Raw genomic sequence first — 19,061 nt, 5'->3', positions numbered from 1 at the left:
GTAAAAACTAGTGCGTACGCCAAATCTTGGGATTAGTTGTCAAGCGGACCCCAGGCTCCTATGAGCCGTGGCAAATGCCGGGACAACGCGAGAAAGATGAATCTCAAGTAGTTAGGATCGTATAGATGTACTATACTGCGTCCGACCGTGAGGGACAGAACATACGCAATGCGACAAAAATAAAAACACGTTGTAACATTCATGACAACATACCCAAAAGGACCTACGCAATTTGATCGGGTTATTTGATGCCCACCATCAACCATACTAATATTTACGGTGGCAAATAATAATAAAAAAAATGTGCAAAGACAAACAATAATAGCGCTTTCTCATATATTATACTACTCTTTGGCTTTCTCTGCTACTCCTACTGAAAGATACATAAAATTATCCCATTCGGTCATTTCCCCCCAGCGCTCATGCATGATCCAGTTCAAATACTAGATTCATGGCTCTATTATGGCATGCTAGTGGCGCCACCCTGGTGTCTATGGAACATAATAGTCATCTGACAGTTGACATCTGTCAAATGGTATGATAATGATAGGGCACATTTTACTCACGCCTTGTGTTCACTTTGTTTTGTAAGTGACGGGCAGAAAAAATACAGTGATTTCATTTATTTACTTCGTGCCTATTTATTTACCTACTGTAAATAATATTTTTAAATTAATATTTTAGTAATGGGTTTTGATATTGTATACCTTAGTGCATAAATAGAATAATTTACAGTAAAAAAACTATTTGCAACTTATGTAGTTAGTAAATATGCTCGTAATTAACATATAAAACAAGGCTTGTTGAGCTTACCGTGGGACTTAGTCAATTGGTGTAATAATGTCCTATAATAATTATTATGTTATTATTATTATATGTAAATATAGATATGACTTCTTAATGAACACCTCGAAATAACTAATTATAAAAAACTTGATTCAGGTTTTAAATACTGTTTTATTTTTGATTTCAGTAAGTTTTCCATGGCAGATCTCGTTTATCGTCAAATCCATTGAACAATTTTAGAAGGGATATCTTCGTGCAGTGTCCAACCGGTATTTGCCAGATCTGGAGACAAGAAAAAAACAAATAAATACCTCTAGAATACATTATAAACATGAATTTTGCGTAGCCAACCCACAGCCAAGCCAACCTATCTGATAAAAATGAGTGTGTACATGCTTTCAATATATTTGCACTATTATATACAGAGTGCTTAAAATAATATTTTACATATTATGCAAATAATTAAATTTTTGAACACACACTCATTTTTATCAGATTTTTGTGAACACTATCTGAAAACAAATGCAGAAAGGAACCACCCCTGGATACAAGTTTGTATGCACGGGTGGTAACTTTTCGCTGCAACTGACTGTACCTAACATAAATGTGGGTTAAATTACTTTACTTAAATAATTATAAATCGCGTAAGACCAAGCTAAGTTATCAGTGATTTTGATAGCACAACCGGTGCAAGTTTTAAGTAAACGTCATAATTAGATAGAAGTTTGACGCTTAAAATAATACTTGCACTGTCTGGGCTGTCAACATTGCTGCCAACTTATCTTGGTCTGACTCTACTATTTTGCCCGTCGTCAATAAAAAATTTATCTATTTGAGTCAAGAAATCGCATAAAAAGATTATTTTTGACCAGTTAAATAAAAATAACTTACCCCCACTTTCTCAAATCATCGTTGCCCATATGAAGAAACTGTCCTCTGCAGGTGTTTAAACTGATCTGCAAATTGGATGAGCACTCTCTTCCGACGAGGTGGTTGTACGATACAGTAGCAGCAAACAGTTCCCAAGCGCGATTGTGGTTGCAGATGTTGGTGAGGCACGCAGGCTGAGAGATGCCGCCGTTGGGGAAGAAGTCGACATTAGTAATCGCCGTCCCGATGCCAAGACCGCCCATGGTATAGCCGCCATCAGTATGAATCGCCTCAACGTACACGCCGTCGTTGGGACCCAGACGGTCTCTGTTATAGTTCCATAGGGGACCAGCAGGGTCTAGACCTAATGGACAAAATGTCTTAGAGTTAAGGTAATAACGTTAAGGCCCTAAGGTATAAGCTGTATAGGTAATTGACTCGCGTTAGGCTTTAGTGATTTTTATTAGTGTAAATTTTTAAGCCAATTTATTAGGGATAATCTCTAGTTGGTACTAAGTTTTCCGTTTTATGTCTTAATAAACCCCCGAAGTTAGGGACAACGCTTTACAAATGTGTTCACAAAAGTGATTTCGAACCAATGCTTAGGTAAATAATGATCTGTGTAAATTAATATACTCATCACAGTCATCACCCACGGTGACTTACTATGATCTGTTTTAAACTTATAATATGATTATGATTTACTTACCAGTTACACGGGCAACAGCTCCTCCCAGCTCTCTTCCTGCGTTGCCAACTAGATGAGCGCCTAAGCTGAATCCGACGAGGTGCATGGAGCTGTAGGGTGCGCCAGTAGTTTCATGGACGAATCGCAGGAACTGGCCGAGGCCGCGACCGACCGCGGGAACTCCGTTTACAGCCGTCACGTAACCGCCGATGGCTAGGCGGCGCCAGTCCAGGACGATGACGTTAGCGTCGCCTTTGTTGAGGTAAGCTAGAAATGAATGAGCATTAATTAATGTGTATTTCTATGCAGACATACATTTTGTTTGTGTCCTCTGTCTTCCAGCCAGAATCACACCCATTTTGAGTTATCTCTTAATATTTTTGAACCTGTGAGTTGAGGCAAATTGTACTTGAGTGCTTTTTATTACATCAGACATAGTTTATTAATGTTTGTTTTTGGAAAATAAAACAATCAGATAGTTTAAAACCTACCGTCTCTGATAACGGGGTTGAGGTCGGTGTTCTGATTACTGAGCCATCCGTGCGCGATAACCACGGTGGGGTGGCTGGGGTTGAAGTTGGAGTTCAGAACCGAGTTCCTGTCGTTGATTACCAGTGTCTGCGAGGTACGTGGGTTCCATCTGTGGTACAAAAATAAATAAGGGTGTTAAGCTTAAGCCAGAGTATATGGGTCCCGCCATTTGCGATAAGTTCTGGGGCTACCATCAGAGTTGAGTGTCATTTTCAGACAAACAATCTATATAATGCGTGCAATTCTTAAGATGTTTATAAGACTAGATGTGTATAAAGCAGTACTTAAGTATAATGAGGAGTGATTCAGTAAAAAAGTAGCACTGAACTATCTTTTTTTTTTGCTTATTACGAAGAAGTTTATTTGTTTTAAATAATCTGTAGATCTATTACTATACAATAAAAATAAAATCATATTGTGAAATATGAGATTGTTTGAGTTTTCTCATTTTTATTGCAATGTACTTTGAATCTTTTGTACAACACAATTTGACAATCTTTACTTGCCGTTTTCCACAATGCCACAATTTAATTTCCAATTTCACAACTTGTTTTATGCTTTAAGGAATAACATCTTATCAATAGGTTATACCAATTAACTACATTTGACTTGGATAGACAGGAACTCTCACCAATGTAACCTCTGACACAGGTTTTTCTGAGACTGCTTACCATCAGGCGGGTCGTATGCTTGTTTTCTACCGACGTAGTATAAAAAAGAGACTTTCTGTAAAAATGGCAAATACACAAATGAGGAAATTCCATGTAACTTCCTCAAAGTAGAGTCAAATCAAAATAGTTAAAAATTGAATAAAAGACAATTTAATAAGGTATTAAGAAGCTCATCAAACTTAAAGAAAAAACCTATGTTGGTGAGAAACACCTCAGAAATTCTCTCAGAAGACGCCGTTCAAAAATTTTAAATACCATTTTATTTAATTTTATAGAATAGTATCTACATATTACTATAAAAATGGCACTGCTTAAAAATACAATGAAATATCCACATAATGTACTCTTTTCTGAACCACTCCTTACCCGGTCCAGGAAGGCCGGTGAAGAACTATCCTCTCCATCTCTTTATATGTAGGAAACGTTAAGTTACCTGGTATAGAGAAGGTACAGATTATTGTTTGGGTTTCTCTGCACCTCTTCGAGGAGGTTGTGGTCGATCTCCTCCTGAAGGTCCACTGTGTGAGGAACGCCATCCCCATCGGGAAACTGGATGAACCTCGGGTACTCGAAGTCAGCCTGCTCTTCAGGCACGGGCACCGCCGAAGCGAACGCTGAACAAGTAAATTTTATTAGCTACTCGTAGTTAATAGTATAATATTTTTTTGTACAGTGTACAAAAAATTAATATAATATATAGCGAATTTTATAAGTACAGTCAGCATCAATAGTAGCGGATGAAACAACGCGCCAAAAGTATCTGATATTCCGGATAACTTTTCCAAATAAATCTCTTAAATTTACATTCAAAAGTATATCTTTTACCGTCTTAAGTGTTCTACATATATAACCACCACATTTTGGTAAGCTGTTACAGAATAGTAGATACTTTTGAAACCTTGTTTGATCCGCTACTTTTGATGCTGACTGTACAAGAGAAAATAAATGAAAATTAGAAATGTTTTCCTGTTTTTTAGGGTTCCGTGCCTCAAAAGGAAAAAACGGAATCCTTTCAGGATCACTTTGTTGTCCGCCCGTCCGTCTGTCAAGACCCTTTATCTCGGGAACGCATGATGGTATCGAGTTGAAATTAAAACCATATACTCAAGTCTACAGTCCCTTAAAGCTAAATTAAACGTCTAAATTAGCGAAAAAAAAGGGTGAAGCCATTTATGTTGCAAAAAAAATCGTATATTTCGACACTATTAAGGGAACCAAAATGTATATACTTCTCGTCGACGTAGAACTATAAAATTTGGCAAGTAATATTGTCTCACACTACAAGTACATGTAAGAATCTTAATGGTTTGTTTTTAAAGGTCAAATTGTGACACAACAAAATAGTAGTCGATTCGTAATTTGTTTTTAGTTTTGTAAACCTACGAATAAAACAAATTGACTACAATTTTCAGGCGTCCATAGGCTGCGGTGACTGCTTACCATCAGGCGGGCCGTATGCTTGTTTGCCACCGTCGTGGTATTAAAAAAAATGTTCATTGCAAGAAAAGCAAGCACTATACAAATATCGGTATGAAATGGGGTTGCCTATCTATACCTACTTTCTCGGCCTCTGAATTAATGTACTATTTTTGGTTAAAAACCAGTACTTTTAAAATTAAACTAGATTGAACTTTCATATCGTCTGCCTCAGTATTTAAAAGTAAGAAATTATTAAATAGATATCTAACATAACTATTACAAATAATTGGTAACGCTAGGCGGAACTGTTGCCATGCACGGTCTCAAACTCGATTAAAAAGGGACTTTGTAAATTGGCATAGAGTACATGTACCCAATCATAGTCATTATAAATTCATTATAAGTGGGGGCTTCGAACTTCAACTAATGACATTGCTAAGGTTACACGTGTCGTAATAATACTAACTTTATCTATACATATAATAAAGCTGAAGGGGGTCGAAAGTTTGTACATGGAAGATATTCGAAATAAAGTAGGCTGGGGATACTAAGAATCGTTAACAGAACACGTTCCAACAGTTTTTAGAATTTTTGTCTGTTTGTCTGTTTGTCTGTTTATCTGTTTGTGTGTTTATTTAACCTCGCATCACGTGAAAACGGCTGAACGGATTTTGATGCAAACTTTACTAATCTGTCGACAAAATGCCCGGCCAAGTTAATAATAATAAGCGCCTAAGAAAAGTTAAATCCTATAACATCTGATGAAAATTATATTTTATACGATTAATTAAAAATAACGTACCCACAAAAGCTAGGAGCACTATGGCTGTATGCATTTTCAGTTCTTCCAGTTGAACGACTGAAGCTACCACCCGCAGCCAATCTTTTATACTTAAATACAAGGAGGTAATCAAACTCATTTTCTGATTCCTTATCTTATCCTGTGTGTATTAATTTTTGTATTAATACATGTACAAAACAGATAATCAGATTACAGTTGACTGGAAAATAGGAAAACGGTACCCCTAGTGTAAATAAATTCGATTTCGAAACGTGACGTACGCGTTTGCGTTTAGTCTCATTTTGTATTGGATTTAGAAAGAGAGCGCCAAGCGGGACGTTTTGGAAACTCAAAATCCTATACAAAATGAGACTTAACGCAAACGCGTTCGTCACGTTATGATGTCGATCAAATTTACACTAGGGGTACTGGTCACAAAACGAAAAACATTTTTTTTCTAAACTTAGTCATGTACATAATTATAAACTTGTAGTATATTTTGCGCTTTCACTAAAAAAGACTAGTAGCTATGTACGTGAGCTGTAGACCTCATGATGAGCGTATAAATTTAAAAATAAGAAATACTTTCTTCACAACCATAATTGTCTTAAGCGCCATAGGTATATGCCAATTTTCGCCATTTAGAACTTCCAAAACAAAGCGAGAGAAAACCTACTCACAAAAATTCACGATAATTGGTTGAGAAATGTGATCTACAAAGGATAACATCCAGACATACGAAAGCATTTTTGCCCAAGCTAAAACAGAGACCTTCTGCTCGGTCGGTAAAAAGATTCATCTGTATAATACCAGAATGAATGACAAATTCATTTTGTACAAAACTTTCTTGGCTAATCGTAAAAAAAAAAAAAATATGTTACCGTAAAAACCTGTTTTTAGAGAAAACGCGTTTAACATTGCATAGTTAAAACTATTTTTTTCTATTGCCTCAATGTAACGTCTTTTTCACTAATTAAAACTAGTGTTCTGTACCCCTAGTGTAAATTTAGTCGATAGCGAAACGTGACGTACGCGTTTGCGTTAAGTCTCATTTTGTATGGGTTTTTGAACAGCGCGCCAAGCGGGACGTTTTGGAAAGTCTAAAATCTCATACAAAATGACACTTAACGCAAACGCGTACGTCACGTTTCGCTGTCGAAAATATTTACACTAGGGGTACTGAACTCCTAATGTAAATTTATTCGATTTTGTAACGTGACGTACGCGTTTGCGTTAAGTCTCATTTAGTATGGGATTTAGAAACAGCGCGCCAAGCGGCACGTTTTGGAAACTCAAAATCCCATACGAAATGAGACTTAACGCAAACGCGTACGTCACGTTTCGCTATCGAATAAATTTACACTAGGGGTACCGTAAGGTCTCGGCCTCGGTGAAAACTAGATTTATAAAACTGGAATTTTTATTTAAAACTACTGTTTGTAAAGTGCCTTGGTGTAAACTAGTTTTGACTAATTGTGTTAAATATTTATTTCAGTGATAACTAGTTTTGACTATACGATACACATAACACATTTTTTTTCATGCTCTGAACACTTTCATGGTCCGTTGCTCTAAAAAGTATGCAGAAAATGATACGTTTCTGCTCTATAGCACTGTACTTTTCCAGTATGTTTTTATTTCGTTTTTTTTCGACAAGTAATTAAAATTATGGTTTTAAATAGAGTAGTTGTACAGTCAGCATCAAAAGTAGCGGATCAAACAAGGTTTCCAAAGTATCTACCATTCTGTAACAGCTTAACAAAATGTGGTGGTTCTATATGTAAAACAATTAAGAAGGTAAAAGATATACCTTTGAATGTAAATTTTAGAGATTTATCTATATTTGGAAAAGTTATCCGGAATATCAGATACTTTTGGCACGTTGTTTCACCCGCTACTATTGATGCTGACTGTACAATTATCATTCTGACAATTAACTCCCCGTTCTACAAATAACGATATTTTTACCAAATGTTTTAATAGAAAGTACCCTAGTACTACTAAGTTTTATTATAAATAGCCGTTTTTTTTTAAAATGCAGATGTTTTTTTCTTTCCTCGTATTTGAAATTAAAAGTAGAGTGTTTAACTAGAATGTATGACATGAATGCCACCATTTCAGTCTCGGACCATTGGCGCTCTCACTACATTTCGAGAACAAAATTAACACAGAAATGGGTCCCTTTCATCCCTTGGTTAACAATCTACTACTTATTTCTTTTTATTAAACATATTACACCGCGGTCGCTACCACGGCATGTTCGCTTTGCTCGCTCGGTTTCGCGCGCTGTTCAGTCACGAACATGTCACGAAATGAACTAACACGCTCCTTCTCACTTTACTCGTTATCGCACCTATTTTTAGACTCTTTCAAAATACTGTGAAAACTAGTTTTAGCTAGTGAAAATGCGTTTGCCCTAGTCAAAACTAGTTTTAACTGAAATTGATTTTTACCCGACTATTTTTGACCGGTATGTATGTGTATGTGTGTGTGTATGCATGTTCCCTCGTAACTTCTAAAGATAAAGATAGTGTATGTTTCAAGTACTTATATATACAATGCGCTTATGAACATCAAATAAAGCTACACGGGAATTAACATACGCGCGTGAAGATTTAAAATGCATTTCTAAATCGTAGAAAGGTATCCCAATATGGGACTGGGAAGATACTCGGCGGGATACATTTTTCAAGACATTACATCTTATTATGAACATACATTAAATTACAAAATACAATTTAAATTACTACAGAATTCATAATATAACATAAATTACGTACTTTTCTTTATAGATGATGCACTATATGTTATCATTGCCAAACATCCTTATGATATGATAAATATAATCGCTTATTTTGTAGTTGTCGAGCTCGCGAAATAAGTTTTTGCTTAGTAACATTTTATTTTTATTTAGAGTCTGCAAGCTCGGTAATATTTTTCGATAGCTTGTCATAAAAACTATCCGCCTCAAAAAAAAAATTTAACACGTTCAAGATAAATTTTTAACACTGTCGAATAGGTGATCTCCGCTCCCTGTACCCTACTCATTAGGAACGTGCCAAATCTGACTAACCGAGGATCTCGAGTCGGTCTTGCTCGGTCAAAGTTGCTCTAACCTGTGAAAATTATTATTAATTTTATAATTTCTGTCTCTGCGAGTGCATGAAAAACGGGAACTCGAAATCATTAAGGCCGTTTTCGAATTTTGCTCACTCAGTAATATCTAGCTATAAGAATTACATATACTTATTTAGTTGCTTGGCAAGGAAGTTTGTTCGAAAAAAAAAACATTTTAATAAGTTGCAACGTTCTTTTGCGTTAAAAACTTCGCCAAATATCATACCCAAACGTTCCAAGTTACGATTTGATTTAATATTAATGTTAACACCTATGTCACGAAGATGTTGACGGCTGAGGTACGTTATTGGTTATCGGAGTAGCCTAAGTTACGAGGGATATAAAATGGAATTTGGTCCGCACCAAGCAGAGGCATTCAGATCGGTTCTCGGTCATAGGTAAGTTAATCTCACGCAAGGTGATTATACGCCCGTAGATTTCTTTTTATTGAAACGAACTTCGAGGTCTAAATATGCAGGTTTGTGTCACACAAAAACATAACAGCGTTCGGTAAACGACGGATACATGAGATATACCGGCAGGCGAATTCTAATTTTAATAACAGTAATTGAATTAGATGCATAGTTAATCCAGATCTAATTCATATCTTGTTATTAAAATTAGAATACGCCCGCGGGATTCGAGACAGGTGAGGGGACGTAAATAACTGAATACTTTTTCGTCCACGACACTTTTCCTAAGCTAAAATAGAATGGTAATTAAAGAAGATCATCGTTTCTCAGCCCACTTGGTACTGTCGCGTTTAAAAGTTCATACTAATATATTAATCAATACGCATTTTAATACGCAAAATAGTCATAATATTGGGGATGATTGAAACGGAAATTAGAAAAACATAATAAAAAGACTTTTTATTAAACTAAATTGATATATTTACAGAATTTTAACCATAAACTATAAATAATCTTAATAATAATAATAAAGACAGACGTAGGGATATGACGACCCCATCGCCCGCTGGTTTTACCAGTGCAATCAGTCAACGCAGGGCAACTTGTGGCGAGCTGTTGGGGAGTAGCGACCTCACGTACCCGAGTGCTCCTGGGGAGTTCTGTTACCCGCAAGGAGAGTGGGTGGGACAGGATTCTCTGCCTCTGGCTTGCCTTAGCCGGCCGGCCAGAGTGGAGGCGTTAGAGCTATAAGCTCCAGGGGTAGAAGTGAAAAATTGCATAAGACGCGAGTTGGCACAGTGGCTGCTCGCAGCCACTGGGTAGAAAGCGGCGTACACCTCTCGACACCCCTGAGCCGCTGACACCGGCGTTGCTCTGAGCCATCCTAGATGTCGCTTTTTGTGGAGGCCCATCTTGTGGGGACGAGTCACCGTCTACCGGAAATAAAAGTGAATACCGTTTTATTAGGCAGGCGTCCGGTTTTTTATCCCATAGCCCATAGTATTTAGTCTATCGCTTTCACCCAATAGCCCAGTTCATTTTAGATTCCATCAACTCTCAAATAGTAATTACACCCTGGCGGGTGCTGCCTCTGCGTGCGTCCCATGAGGCGGGCAAGGGCAACATCCGCTAGGTGTATCCTTAACATTTCATTAAAGTGTCAAAAGGGCCTCTACGTGTTGGCTTCGGCTCCGCGCACTCCTCCCAAAGGTCCGGGACACCATTGTTCCGTGATGGGAAAGACAAACAAATAATAAAGACTACAAATAAACTTAAAGTTAATAAAAAACGTCTCCCAAGTCGCTGCCGCATTGCCACGTTGGATGGCAATGCTTATCCTTTGAGCAAAATACTGGCCTGCATCTGATCACCTGTGGCATTTATAATGCGCGACGCTAGGTCCTTGTAGAGCCGACGCGCGCTTGGCCCTCACGGCCCCAGCGTTTCGACCCCAAACGCCTCGAAAATGTAGCTACTGCCGAGGGTAGCGTATTTTCGGCATTTGAGGTCTTCGGCCGCGGACGTGGCACGCCCAGCATCACTGCTGGTACCCGGAAGGTGGGACGGCGCAAGGGTATCGACGCATGTGGCATCCCAAACTAGAGGCCGTCCCAAATTCCAAAGCACTAGAGTTATACCGTCGGGCCTCTTGCCATCGTCCCTTGCTAAATCGACGAGCTCCAGTATGGCCAGAACTTTGACACTGACAAAGGCCCTTTGGATGAAATCGTTGATGCTGGCGTGTCGTGGTATGCGGCCGGCGCTTCTGCCACAAGAGAGTCCATGGTGACCATAGCAGCTATCCACCATAGCACCACAACGGCAGCGATGCAAACGCAAATAAGCTGCCAGTCGAAACGTGGAGTTGTCGATTAGGGTGCCTATGGATGGTGAAGGTAGAGCTTGCAACCACAGTCCCGACTCCCACTCCGCAGTGGCAAGAAGACGAGCTCAATCTGCCGTACCAGTTGACGTATCAACAAGACTATTCCGTACTAGACGGTAGAGCGGCTCGTCCCACTGCCTCTGCGAGCAGGGATTGGAAGGTGGATCTGTGTTGCCACAGGTTAGTGACCAAACATTCCTGGCCTCGGTGCAATGTGCTGCCTCTATGGCCCCGAGAAAAGGGGTTAAAATGCTCTCAATTAGGTTTTGAGCATTATGCACCGAGGACAAGAAGGCTGGCAGCGAGACACTAGAAATTTTGCGGATACCCAGGCCACCGTGCCGGGTAGGTAGAGTAGCCTGGGTTCAAGACCTTTCTTCGAAACGTATGTTGAGAACTGGTGCCATTATTGATCTTTTCCGCAATTCAATATATTTCATTGAAAGCGTAAGGTTACAGGTTAGGTTACAGGTTAACTCATGCTACTTTTATTCAAATTAACATGTTTTTGTCGTTTAGTGTGGTTTATAAAATGACAGTTCTAGTTTTCAAATATAGAAAAGTTGAGACTTCACAGCAAGCTCGGTTCTCCATACAAAAGTAGTTACGCTCTCATTTTAAAACGACTCGCTAGATTGCTCTGAAACCTTGTACTTACTATAGGATTAGGTATACCTATGCATGTAATTAAGTTATGTAGCTTCAGATACCATAGTTATAAAAATATAGCGATTTTTTTAAAATCTAGAGCTACTCGTATAATAATATAAACTAATTACAGGCATAGATATACATTCCTCATTTGTGCAAAGTTTTATTACAATCAATACAACACGGTAGTTTAAAAATGAGAACGAAAGTCCGTTTGCATGGGAAGGTGAAATTCAACCAAGCTTGCTGCAGTTGCTGCGGACTCTTAAAATGAAAAGAAGATAATTAAAATATGTCTTGTAACAAAAATGTGTTGCTATTTTATTCATATTATTTATCATATTAATAACTAAAAGCAACTAAATAAATATACGGTAAATAAAGTAAGTAATATTTCCAAAGTTAATTCCAGAGCCTGTGTTCGGTGCATAGAAAAATAAATAAGCATAGAGAGCTCACTCCAGACGTTATCGATTTTCTTACTAAAACGCTTATTATTTTCGCAGTCGACAAATAGCATCAAGTAGCGGATTTTTCTTTTTTACTTTACACAGGTACTTTTTTCTCTATGGTTCGGTGCATGTTATGCCAGTGCCGCGCCGTCTCGGCACAAACTTGTGAAGTTCTATCACAACTTGTAATGGAAAATACCGTACGGTAATGTAATCTTAGTTATGCATAGGTCTAGTCTAGTTTATTTGTCATACATACAATATTTAGTAATGAGATTCTTATATGTGACGGGCAGAAAGGAATACTGTGATTCCTTTTATTTATTTACTTCATGCCTCTTCACCTACTGTGATTCTCCTTCTTCTTCTTCCTCGCGTTGTCCCGGCATTTGCCACGGCTCATGGGAGCCTGGGGTCCGCTTGACAACTAATCCCAAGATTTGGCGTAGGCACTAGTTTTTACCAAAGCGACTGCGATCTGACCTTCCAACCTAGAGGGTAAACTAGGCCTGGTTGGAATTAGTCCGGTTTCCTCACGATGTTTTCCTTCACCGAAAAGCGACTGGTAAATATCAAATGATATTTCGTACGTAAGTTCCGAAAACTCATTGGTACGAGCCGGGTTTGAACCCGCGACCTCTGGATTGCAAGTCGCACGCTCTTACCGCTAGGCCACCAGCGCTCTCTTCGCATACTGTGATTAATATTAAAATTAATAATTAGTATTAAAGGGTTATTTTAAAGTAATTTATACGTTGAATGATGAACGCGAAAATATCAATACAAACGCTTAATTTTGTTTTTCATTTTATTTTTTATTTTAGCAAGTATTACATATCAGATCTCGTTTATTGTCAAATCCGTACAAATAGTTTTAGAAGGGGTATCTTCGTGCTGTGTCCAATCGGTATTTGCCAGACCTGGAGACAAAAAAAAAACAAATGCTTAAATAGAATAACCACTATAAACATTACCAATACCTATCAGTGTAAAAATGAGTGTGTATATGCCATTAAAATATTTGCATTACACAGTGTGTTTAAAATATGTGCGTAATCTTATATAGGTATTTCATCGTGCTCAGATACGAGTATTTAGAAGTTTTTTGTCCACTTTGGTGTATCTGATGGCAAAATCACGAATACCTACACTGCTGGGCACAGGCCTTCGTTCATGTTAGAGAGGGCTTGGGCCATAGTCCCCACACTGGCCTAATGCGGGTTGGGGACTTCACATACACCGTTGAATTTATTCGGGGATGTACGCAGGTTTCCTCATGATGTTTTCCTTTACCGAATATCAAATTATGTTCCGTACATATGTAAGCTCCGAAAAACTCTTTGGTGCAAGCCAGGGTTTAAACCCGCGACCTCCGTATTGAAAGTCGGACGTTATATCCACTAGGCCACCACCGCTTGTGTGTGTTAATTTTTTTCAATAAAAATCATTTTACTTCTCTTTAACTCAGATATACTACTATAATAAGGCAAGAGATTAATAAAAGGTAATATTATTAACCATTCATCGAAATAAAAAATAATTTATCTTACCCCCACTTTCTCAAATCATCGTTGCCCATATGAAGAGACTGTCCTCTGCAGGTGTTTAAAGTGATCTGCAAATTGGATGAGCACTCTCTTCCGATAAGGTGGTTGTACGATACAGTTGCAGCAAACAGCTCCCAAGCTCTGTTGTGGTTGCAGATGTTGGTGAGGCACGCAGGCTGTGAGATACCGCCGTTGGGGAAAAAGTCGGCATTGGCAATCGCCGTCCCGATGCCAAGACCGCCAATGGTATAGCCGCCATCTGTATGAATCGCCTCAACGTACACGCCGTCGTTGGGACTCAGACGGTCCCTGTTCAAATTCCATAGGGGACCGGCAGGGTCTAGACCTGATGGACAAAAGCGTCTCAGAGTTAGGGTAATAAAATTAAGTCCCTAACGAACAAGCTTTAATAGACTTGCGTTGGGCTTTAGTGATTTCTGTTAGTGTAAAATTTAAAGCCAATTTATTAAGCATAATCTATAGTTGGTACCAAGTGTTCAGTTTTATACTGATAATTCAATGAAATTTTCCAACAGGAAAAAAATTGTTCAATATAATTATGTAGGTAGTTATAATTTTTGGGGTTTCTCCAAGTGATATTTAGAATCGAAATAATGTATGAAATCAATGATGTTTCTTTTCATCGCGTCTGTCTTCCTGATGCTTTCAATTGGCGTTTGAGGTTTAAAGGTGACAAATGCGACTGTACCGAAACATCGGAAACTCGTCAGAGCCAATATACATGACACATACTCCGTATTCAATAGTATTTGTCGATAAACCTTTGTCATCTTGCGGATGAGAGCACGGTCGCATTTTTATCTCTTGTCACTATGCCTGTCACGTTCTAACAAGTATGTGTAAAAGTGACAGGCGTAGTGACAAGTGATAAAAATGCGACCGTGCTACAGCCACTGGATTCGCCCCAACTTCCCCCCCCCCCCCACCCACCCATTTCAATTCTGAACCAATGCCTAGATAATGATCTGTGCAAATTAATATACTCATCACCCACGGTGACTTACGATGATCTGATACATGACGATCTAATTTTACTTACCAGTAACACGGGCAACAGCTCCTCCCAATTCTCTTCCTGCGTTGCCGACCAGATGAGCGCCCAAGCTGAATCCAACGAGGTGCATGGAGCTGTAGGGTGCGCCAGTGGTTTCATGTACGAATCGCAGGAACTGGCCGAGGCCGCGACCGACCGCGGGGACTCCGTTCACAGCCGTCACGTAACCGCCGATGGCTAGGCGGCGCCAGTCCAGGACGATGACGTTAGCGTCGTCTTTGTTGAGGAAAGCTAGAAATCAATAATCATTAATTAATGTGTGTATTTCTAGGCAGACACCAATCACATTTCGTTAACATTGATGCCTCTGTTTTTTCATCTTCCTGCCAGAATCACCCAGAGTTAACTCCCCTAATATTTATTTTGGAGTAAATTATTAGTAGCGTGCGAATAGGGCAGATCCCTATTATGCTCACAAGTGATAATAATGATTTATTTTAGGAGGTAAATAGAATTTATAAACTGCAATAAACATCAAGAATTCAAATGAAAAAGTGAGGAAGCCCTCAAATGGACACTTCTGTGGAGACCGTATGCGGCGTCTTCAGCTTTCACTGCTAATCATTTGCTTAATTTCCAAGTTGAGAAATAAAATGTTACACAATATTAGTACAAATTATTTACATATGACATTTACAAGGTGAGACAAATTGTACCTACTGAAGTGGTTTTTCTATGAGATATTTTATTATGAATATTTGTGTTTAAAAAACAAAATTTTATAAGGTAATCTAAAACCTACCGTTTCTGATAACGGGGTTGAGGTCGGTGTTCTGGTTGCTGAGCCATCCGTGCGCGATGACAACAGTGGGGTGGCTGGGGTTGAAGTTGGAGTTCAGGACCGAGTTCCTGTCGTTGATGACCAACGTCTGCGAGGTAAGTGGGTTCCGTCTGTGGTACAGAAATAAGAGTGTTTACATTAAACCAGTAGATATGGGTCACGTTTTTTGAAATGAAAAGTTTTTTATTTTTAGGAACCTGTTGGCCCGTAGATAAATACCTCAAAACTGGCATAACGTAGTACGAGTACCTATGAGTTATATGTTAAAAACTAAAAACCAACAACAACAAACTCAAATTTCACAACCCTACTGTGCAAGGGGGCCGGCTGCGGAAACGTAGGAACTTGACACCCTTCGGTCAAAACTTCTTCTTGGTGAAGGTTACTAGACGGTCAGTCGGAACGCTCACCACAAAAGATATTAAAGAAAAGATATTAGAGATTTGCGATAAGACCTGAGATTAGCATCAAAGAGTATGCTTTTCAAACAAACAATATAAGTATATTGTTTGTCTGAAAAGTGCACAATTACATAGTCTGTATATAACCATAGTCTGTATATAACGAACGCGTGCATCATGTTTGTATGCATCATGTTGTTCAATCGCCCATATAGCCTGAAGGCCCAAATTCAGGGAGGCCGGTTGAGAATGTATGCTGTCTGTCTCTTTATATGTAGGAAAAGTTACCTGGTATAAAGCAGGTATAGATTATTATTCGGATTCCTCAGCACGTCTTCGAGGAGGTTGTGGTCGACCTCCTCCTGAAGGTCCACCGTGTGAGGAACGCCGTCGCCATCGGGAAACTGGATGAACCTCGGGTACTCGAAGTCAGCCTGCTCTTCAGGCACCGGCACCGCCGAAGCGAAAGCTGAACATGTATTTTATTATTATTATTAGTATAACACTTTATAATACAAAATAACCAACATAATAAAACTTAAGAATAAAGCCAGGAAATCAGAAGGAAACAAAAGACAAGGCGCGCCGCGTGAACGGATGATATGGCCGTCGCACGGGTGATTTCTATTACTATGATAATACATTATAATTCTGTTTAAAATTATGCTCGTCAGATACCTCTGCTATCGGCTCGATTTGAATTTTAAGGTAAGTCAAAAATTTGCTAAAGATACGATATGGATCAGACTCTTCTTCTTCTTCTTCTTTTTTTATAAATTATGGCTTCAGTCCAGTTTGACTATTTCGCCAGTATCAAGGTCTTAGGAGCTTTAAATACGACTAAAATTGTACGGTTAGCACAAAACAGTGTACGGTGATTTTATCAGCTCTTGTAAAGCGATACCTGGATTTTACAAGTAGCACGTGGACTACTGGCCGTTACCGAAAATGGTGGTTAAACGCGATTCAAGATTGATTCTCCATTCAATACACACTACCATTTAGTTTACTGTACAATAAGCTATCGATATTACACTTTAAACAATTTTAATGAGCAAAAAAACAAAAATTTACCATGAAGCGTGACTATCAATATGGCGCTCAAACCGAAAGTCCGGGATCGGACTCAGGTGGCACTGACAAAGGTTGTCAGTGTCAAATGTGATGATGAAAACGTCATTTTTGAAACTGACATATCCGTATATCACTAACAGGGTAACGATGTACCTACAACTAAAACTAAATGAAACTTAAAAATGTTTTCCTGATTTTTTCTGTCCAGCCAACTTTGACCTTTTAAGGTTTTGGTTAGATTAGAATCTGCCCTTGCGAATAAAGTCTAGTTTTCATGTGTTTTTTTTTCATGGCATTCACTCTTCATTAATATTAAAACGTTTTAAAATGCTTATACACTGTGTTTTTTGGATATAACCACAAACTTAAACTAGACATAGGTTTTAGTGCTATAAAACAATTCAAAATGATTTTTTTATGTTGTCTTAACCACCAGAGAATAATTATTTTTTGAAAAATATTCGAGCGGCAATGTATTTCGTATATCATGGTCACTAGTGACAGTTGTGACGTCGCATCATTAAGACAAGTGCGACGTTTTGAGTTAAAATAATGTACTGATACATTGCTTGCTGAATTATTTTATATGGAAAAATAAAAATCGACAATTTTTATAAAACCTATGAAAGTGTGTTCCTTACAGCCTAAACTAACTACCATTTGATGAAGTATGTGGTCTTATTATAAATACACGCTGTATAAAATGTTGCGTTAGGCCCCTCTTAACATTTGTACAAAGGCACTGGTGAAGTTAAAGGAGTTCTCGTATTATGTGCATTGTGAAACTGTGAGGGTAAAATAAACTGTACAATCGATGCAAGAAATGTGAAATCGTACGGTACAATCTGCCTGTCAAATGTACACAATTCCTTTATGTAATCTTACATTAAAGAATAACGTAATAAAAATTTTATTTTGCACGATTTATAAAAGATTAACTTAAGTATAAGAAAAATTGATATGGCGACGTACCCGCAAAAGCAAGAAGCACTATGGCGGTACGCATTTTCAGTTCTAACCAGTTGAACGACTGAATCTACCACCTACAGCTACTAATCTTTTATACTTACGGGTAGGTAATCAAGATCATTTTCTGATTCCTTATCTTATCCTGTACGTATTATTTTTTCTTTTAATCACATGTACAAAACAGATAATTCGATTAAATTTGGCTGGATAATAAGAAAACAGGTGAGAAAATAAAACAAAAGTATAAACTTGAAGTATTTTTTGTAACTTTTACTGAACAATTTAGATAAAAAGATATATATTTGTGGAAACAGGAGTTAAACATCAGATAAGGAAATTTTACTATAAATTCATTTTGTTCTTTATTGTCTAGTTTTGAGTGAAAACGCGTTTTCCCTAGTTAACACTAGTTTTCCATATCGCAGCATTGAAAACGCGTGTTTTAGTCAAAACTAGTTTTCCGCAAGACCTAGATGAAAACTAGTTTTAACATGGATTTTTTAGTCAAACAAGTTTTCGCTGAGTGCGTTACGTAATGTTCTTATTTAGCATTATAAAATGTATAAAGACGGTTAACCTAACACGCTTCTTCTCACTTCGCACGTCGTCTGACCTATTTTAGTATATTTGTTACCGTAAAAACCCGACGGTCCCAACCCGAAACCCGAGCCACCGAAACCCGAGGGCTTGCGTAAAACCTGTTTCAAGTAAAAACGCGTTAACCCTGGTCAAAACTAGTTAACTGAAATTAATGTCACCAAGTTTTCATCACTGTGCGATAGCTAGTTTTGACTGAAATGTCCAACTTAAAACCAGTTTTGACTAAAGCACTTTGCAAAAACTAGTTTTAACTAATGAAAACGCGTTTTCACCGCGGCAATACGGAAAACTAGTTTTATGTAGGTAAAACGCATTTTACTGAAAACTGGTTTTTACGGTTACAAAATATA

General features: G+C 38.2%; 2 protein-coding genes across 2 annotated transcripts; both read right to left on the bottom strand.

The window, feature by feature from the left end:
- Positions 1-937: 937 nt before the first annotated feature.
- LOC133527082 (pancreatic triacylglycerol lipase-like) lies at positions 938-5,900 on the bottom strand. Its single transcript, XM_061863975.1, has 6 exons — positions 5,768-5,900; positions 3,980-4,160; positions 2,836-2,984; positions 2,366-2,611; positions 1,678-2,020; positions 938-1,068 (listed from the first exon to the last, which is right to left on the bottom strand). The coding sequence occupies exons 1-6, from the start codon at positions 5,883-5,885 to the stop codon at positions 1,023-1,025; spliced, it is 1,083 nt and encodes a 360-aa protein (XP_061719959.1). The 5' UTR covers positions 5,886-5,900; the 3' UTR covers positions 938-1,022.
- Positions 5,901-13,058: 7,158 nt separating this feature from the next.
- Positions 13,059-18,199, bottom strand: LOC133526989 (pancreatic triacylglycerol lipase-like). Its single transcript, XM_061863877.1, has 6 exons — positions 18,115-18,199; positions 16,357-16,537; positions 15,629-15,777; positions 14,872-15,117; positions 13,815-14,157; positions 13,059-13,184 (listed from the first exon to the last, which is right to left on the bottom strand). Exons 1-6 carry the CDS (start codon positions 18,146-18,148, stop codon positions 13,139-13,141), a joined length of 999 nt encoding a protein of 332 aa, XP_061719861.1. The 5' UTR covers positions 18,149-18,199; the 3' UTR covers positions 13,059-13,138.
- Between the last annotated feature and the right edge of the window lie 862 nt (positions 18,200-19,061).

This window comes from Cydia pomonella, chromosome 17, assembly GCF_033807575.1.
Source record: "Cydia pomonella isolate Wapato2018A chromosome 17, ilCydPomo1, whole genome shotgun sequence".
NCBI lineage: Eukaryota > Metazoa > Arthropoda > Insecta > Lepidoptera > Tortricidae > Cydia > Cydia pomonella.
The sequence above is the reverse complement of the archived record's forward strand: the minus strand, read 5'-3'. Positions and strand labels throughout refer to the sequence as shown.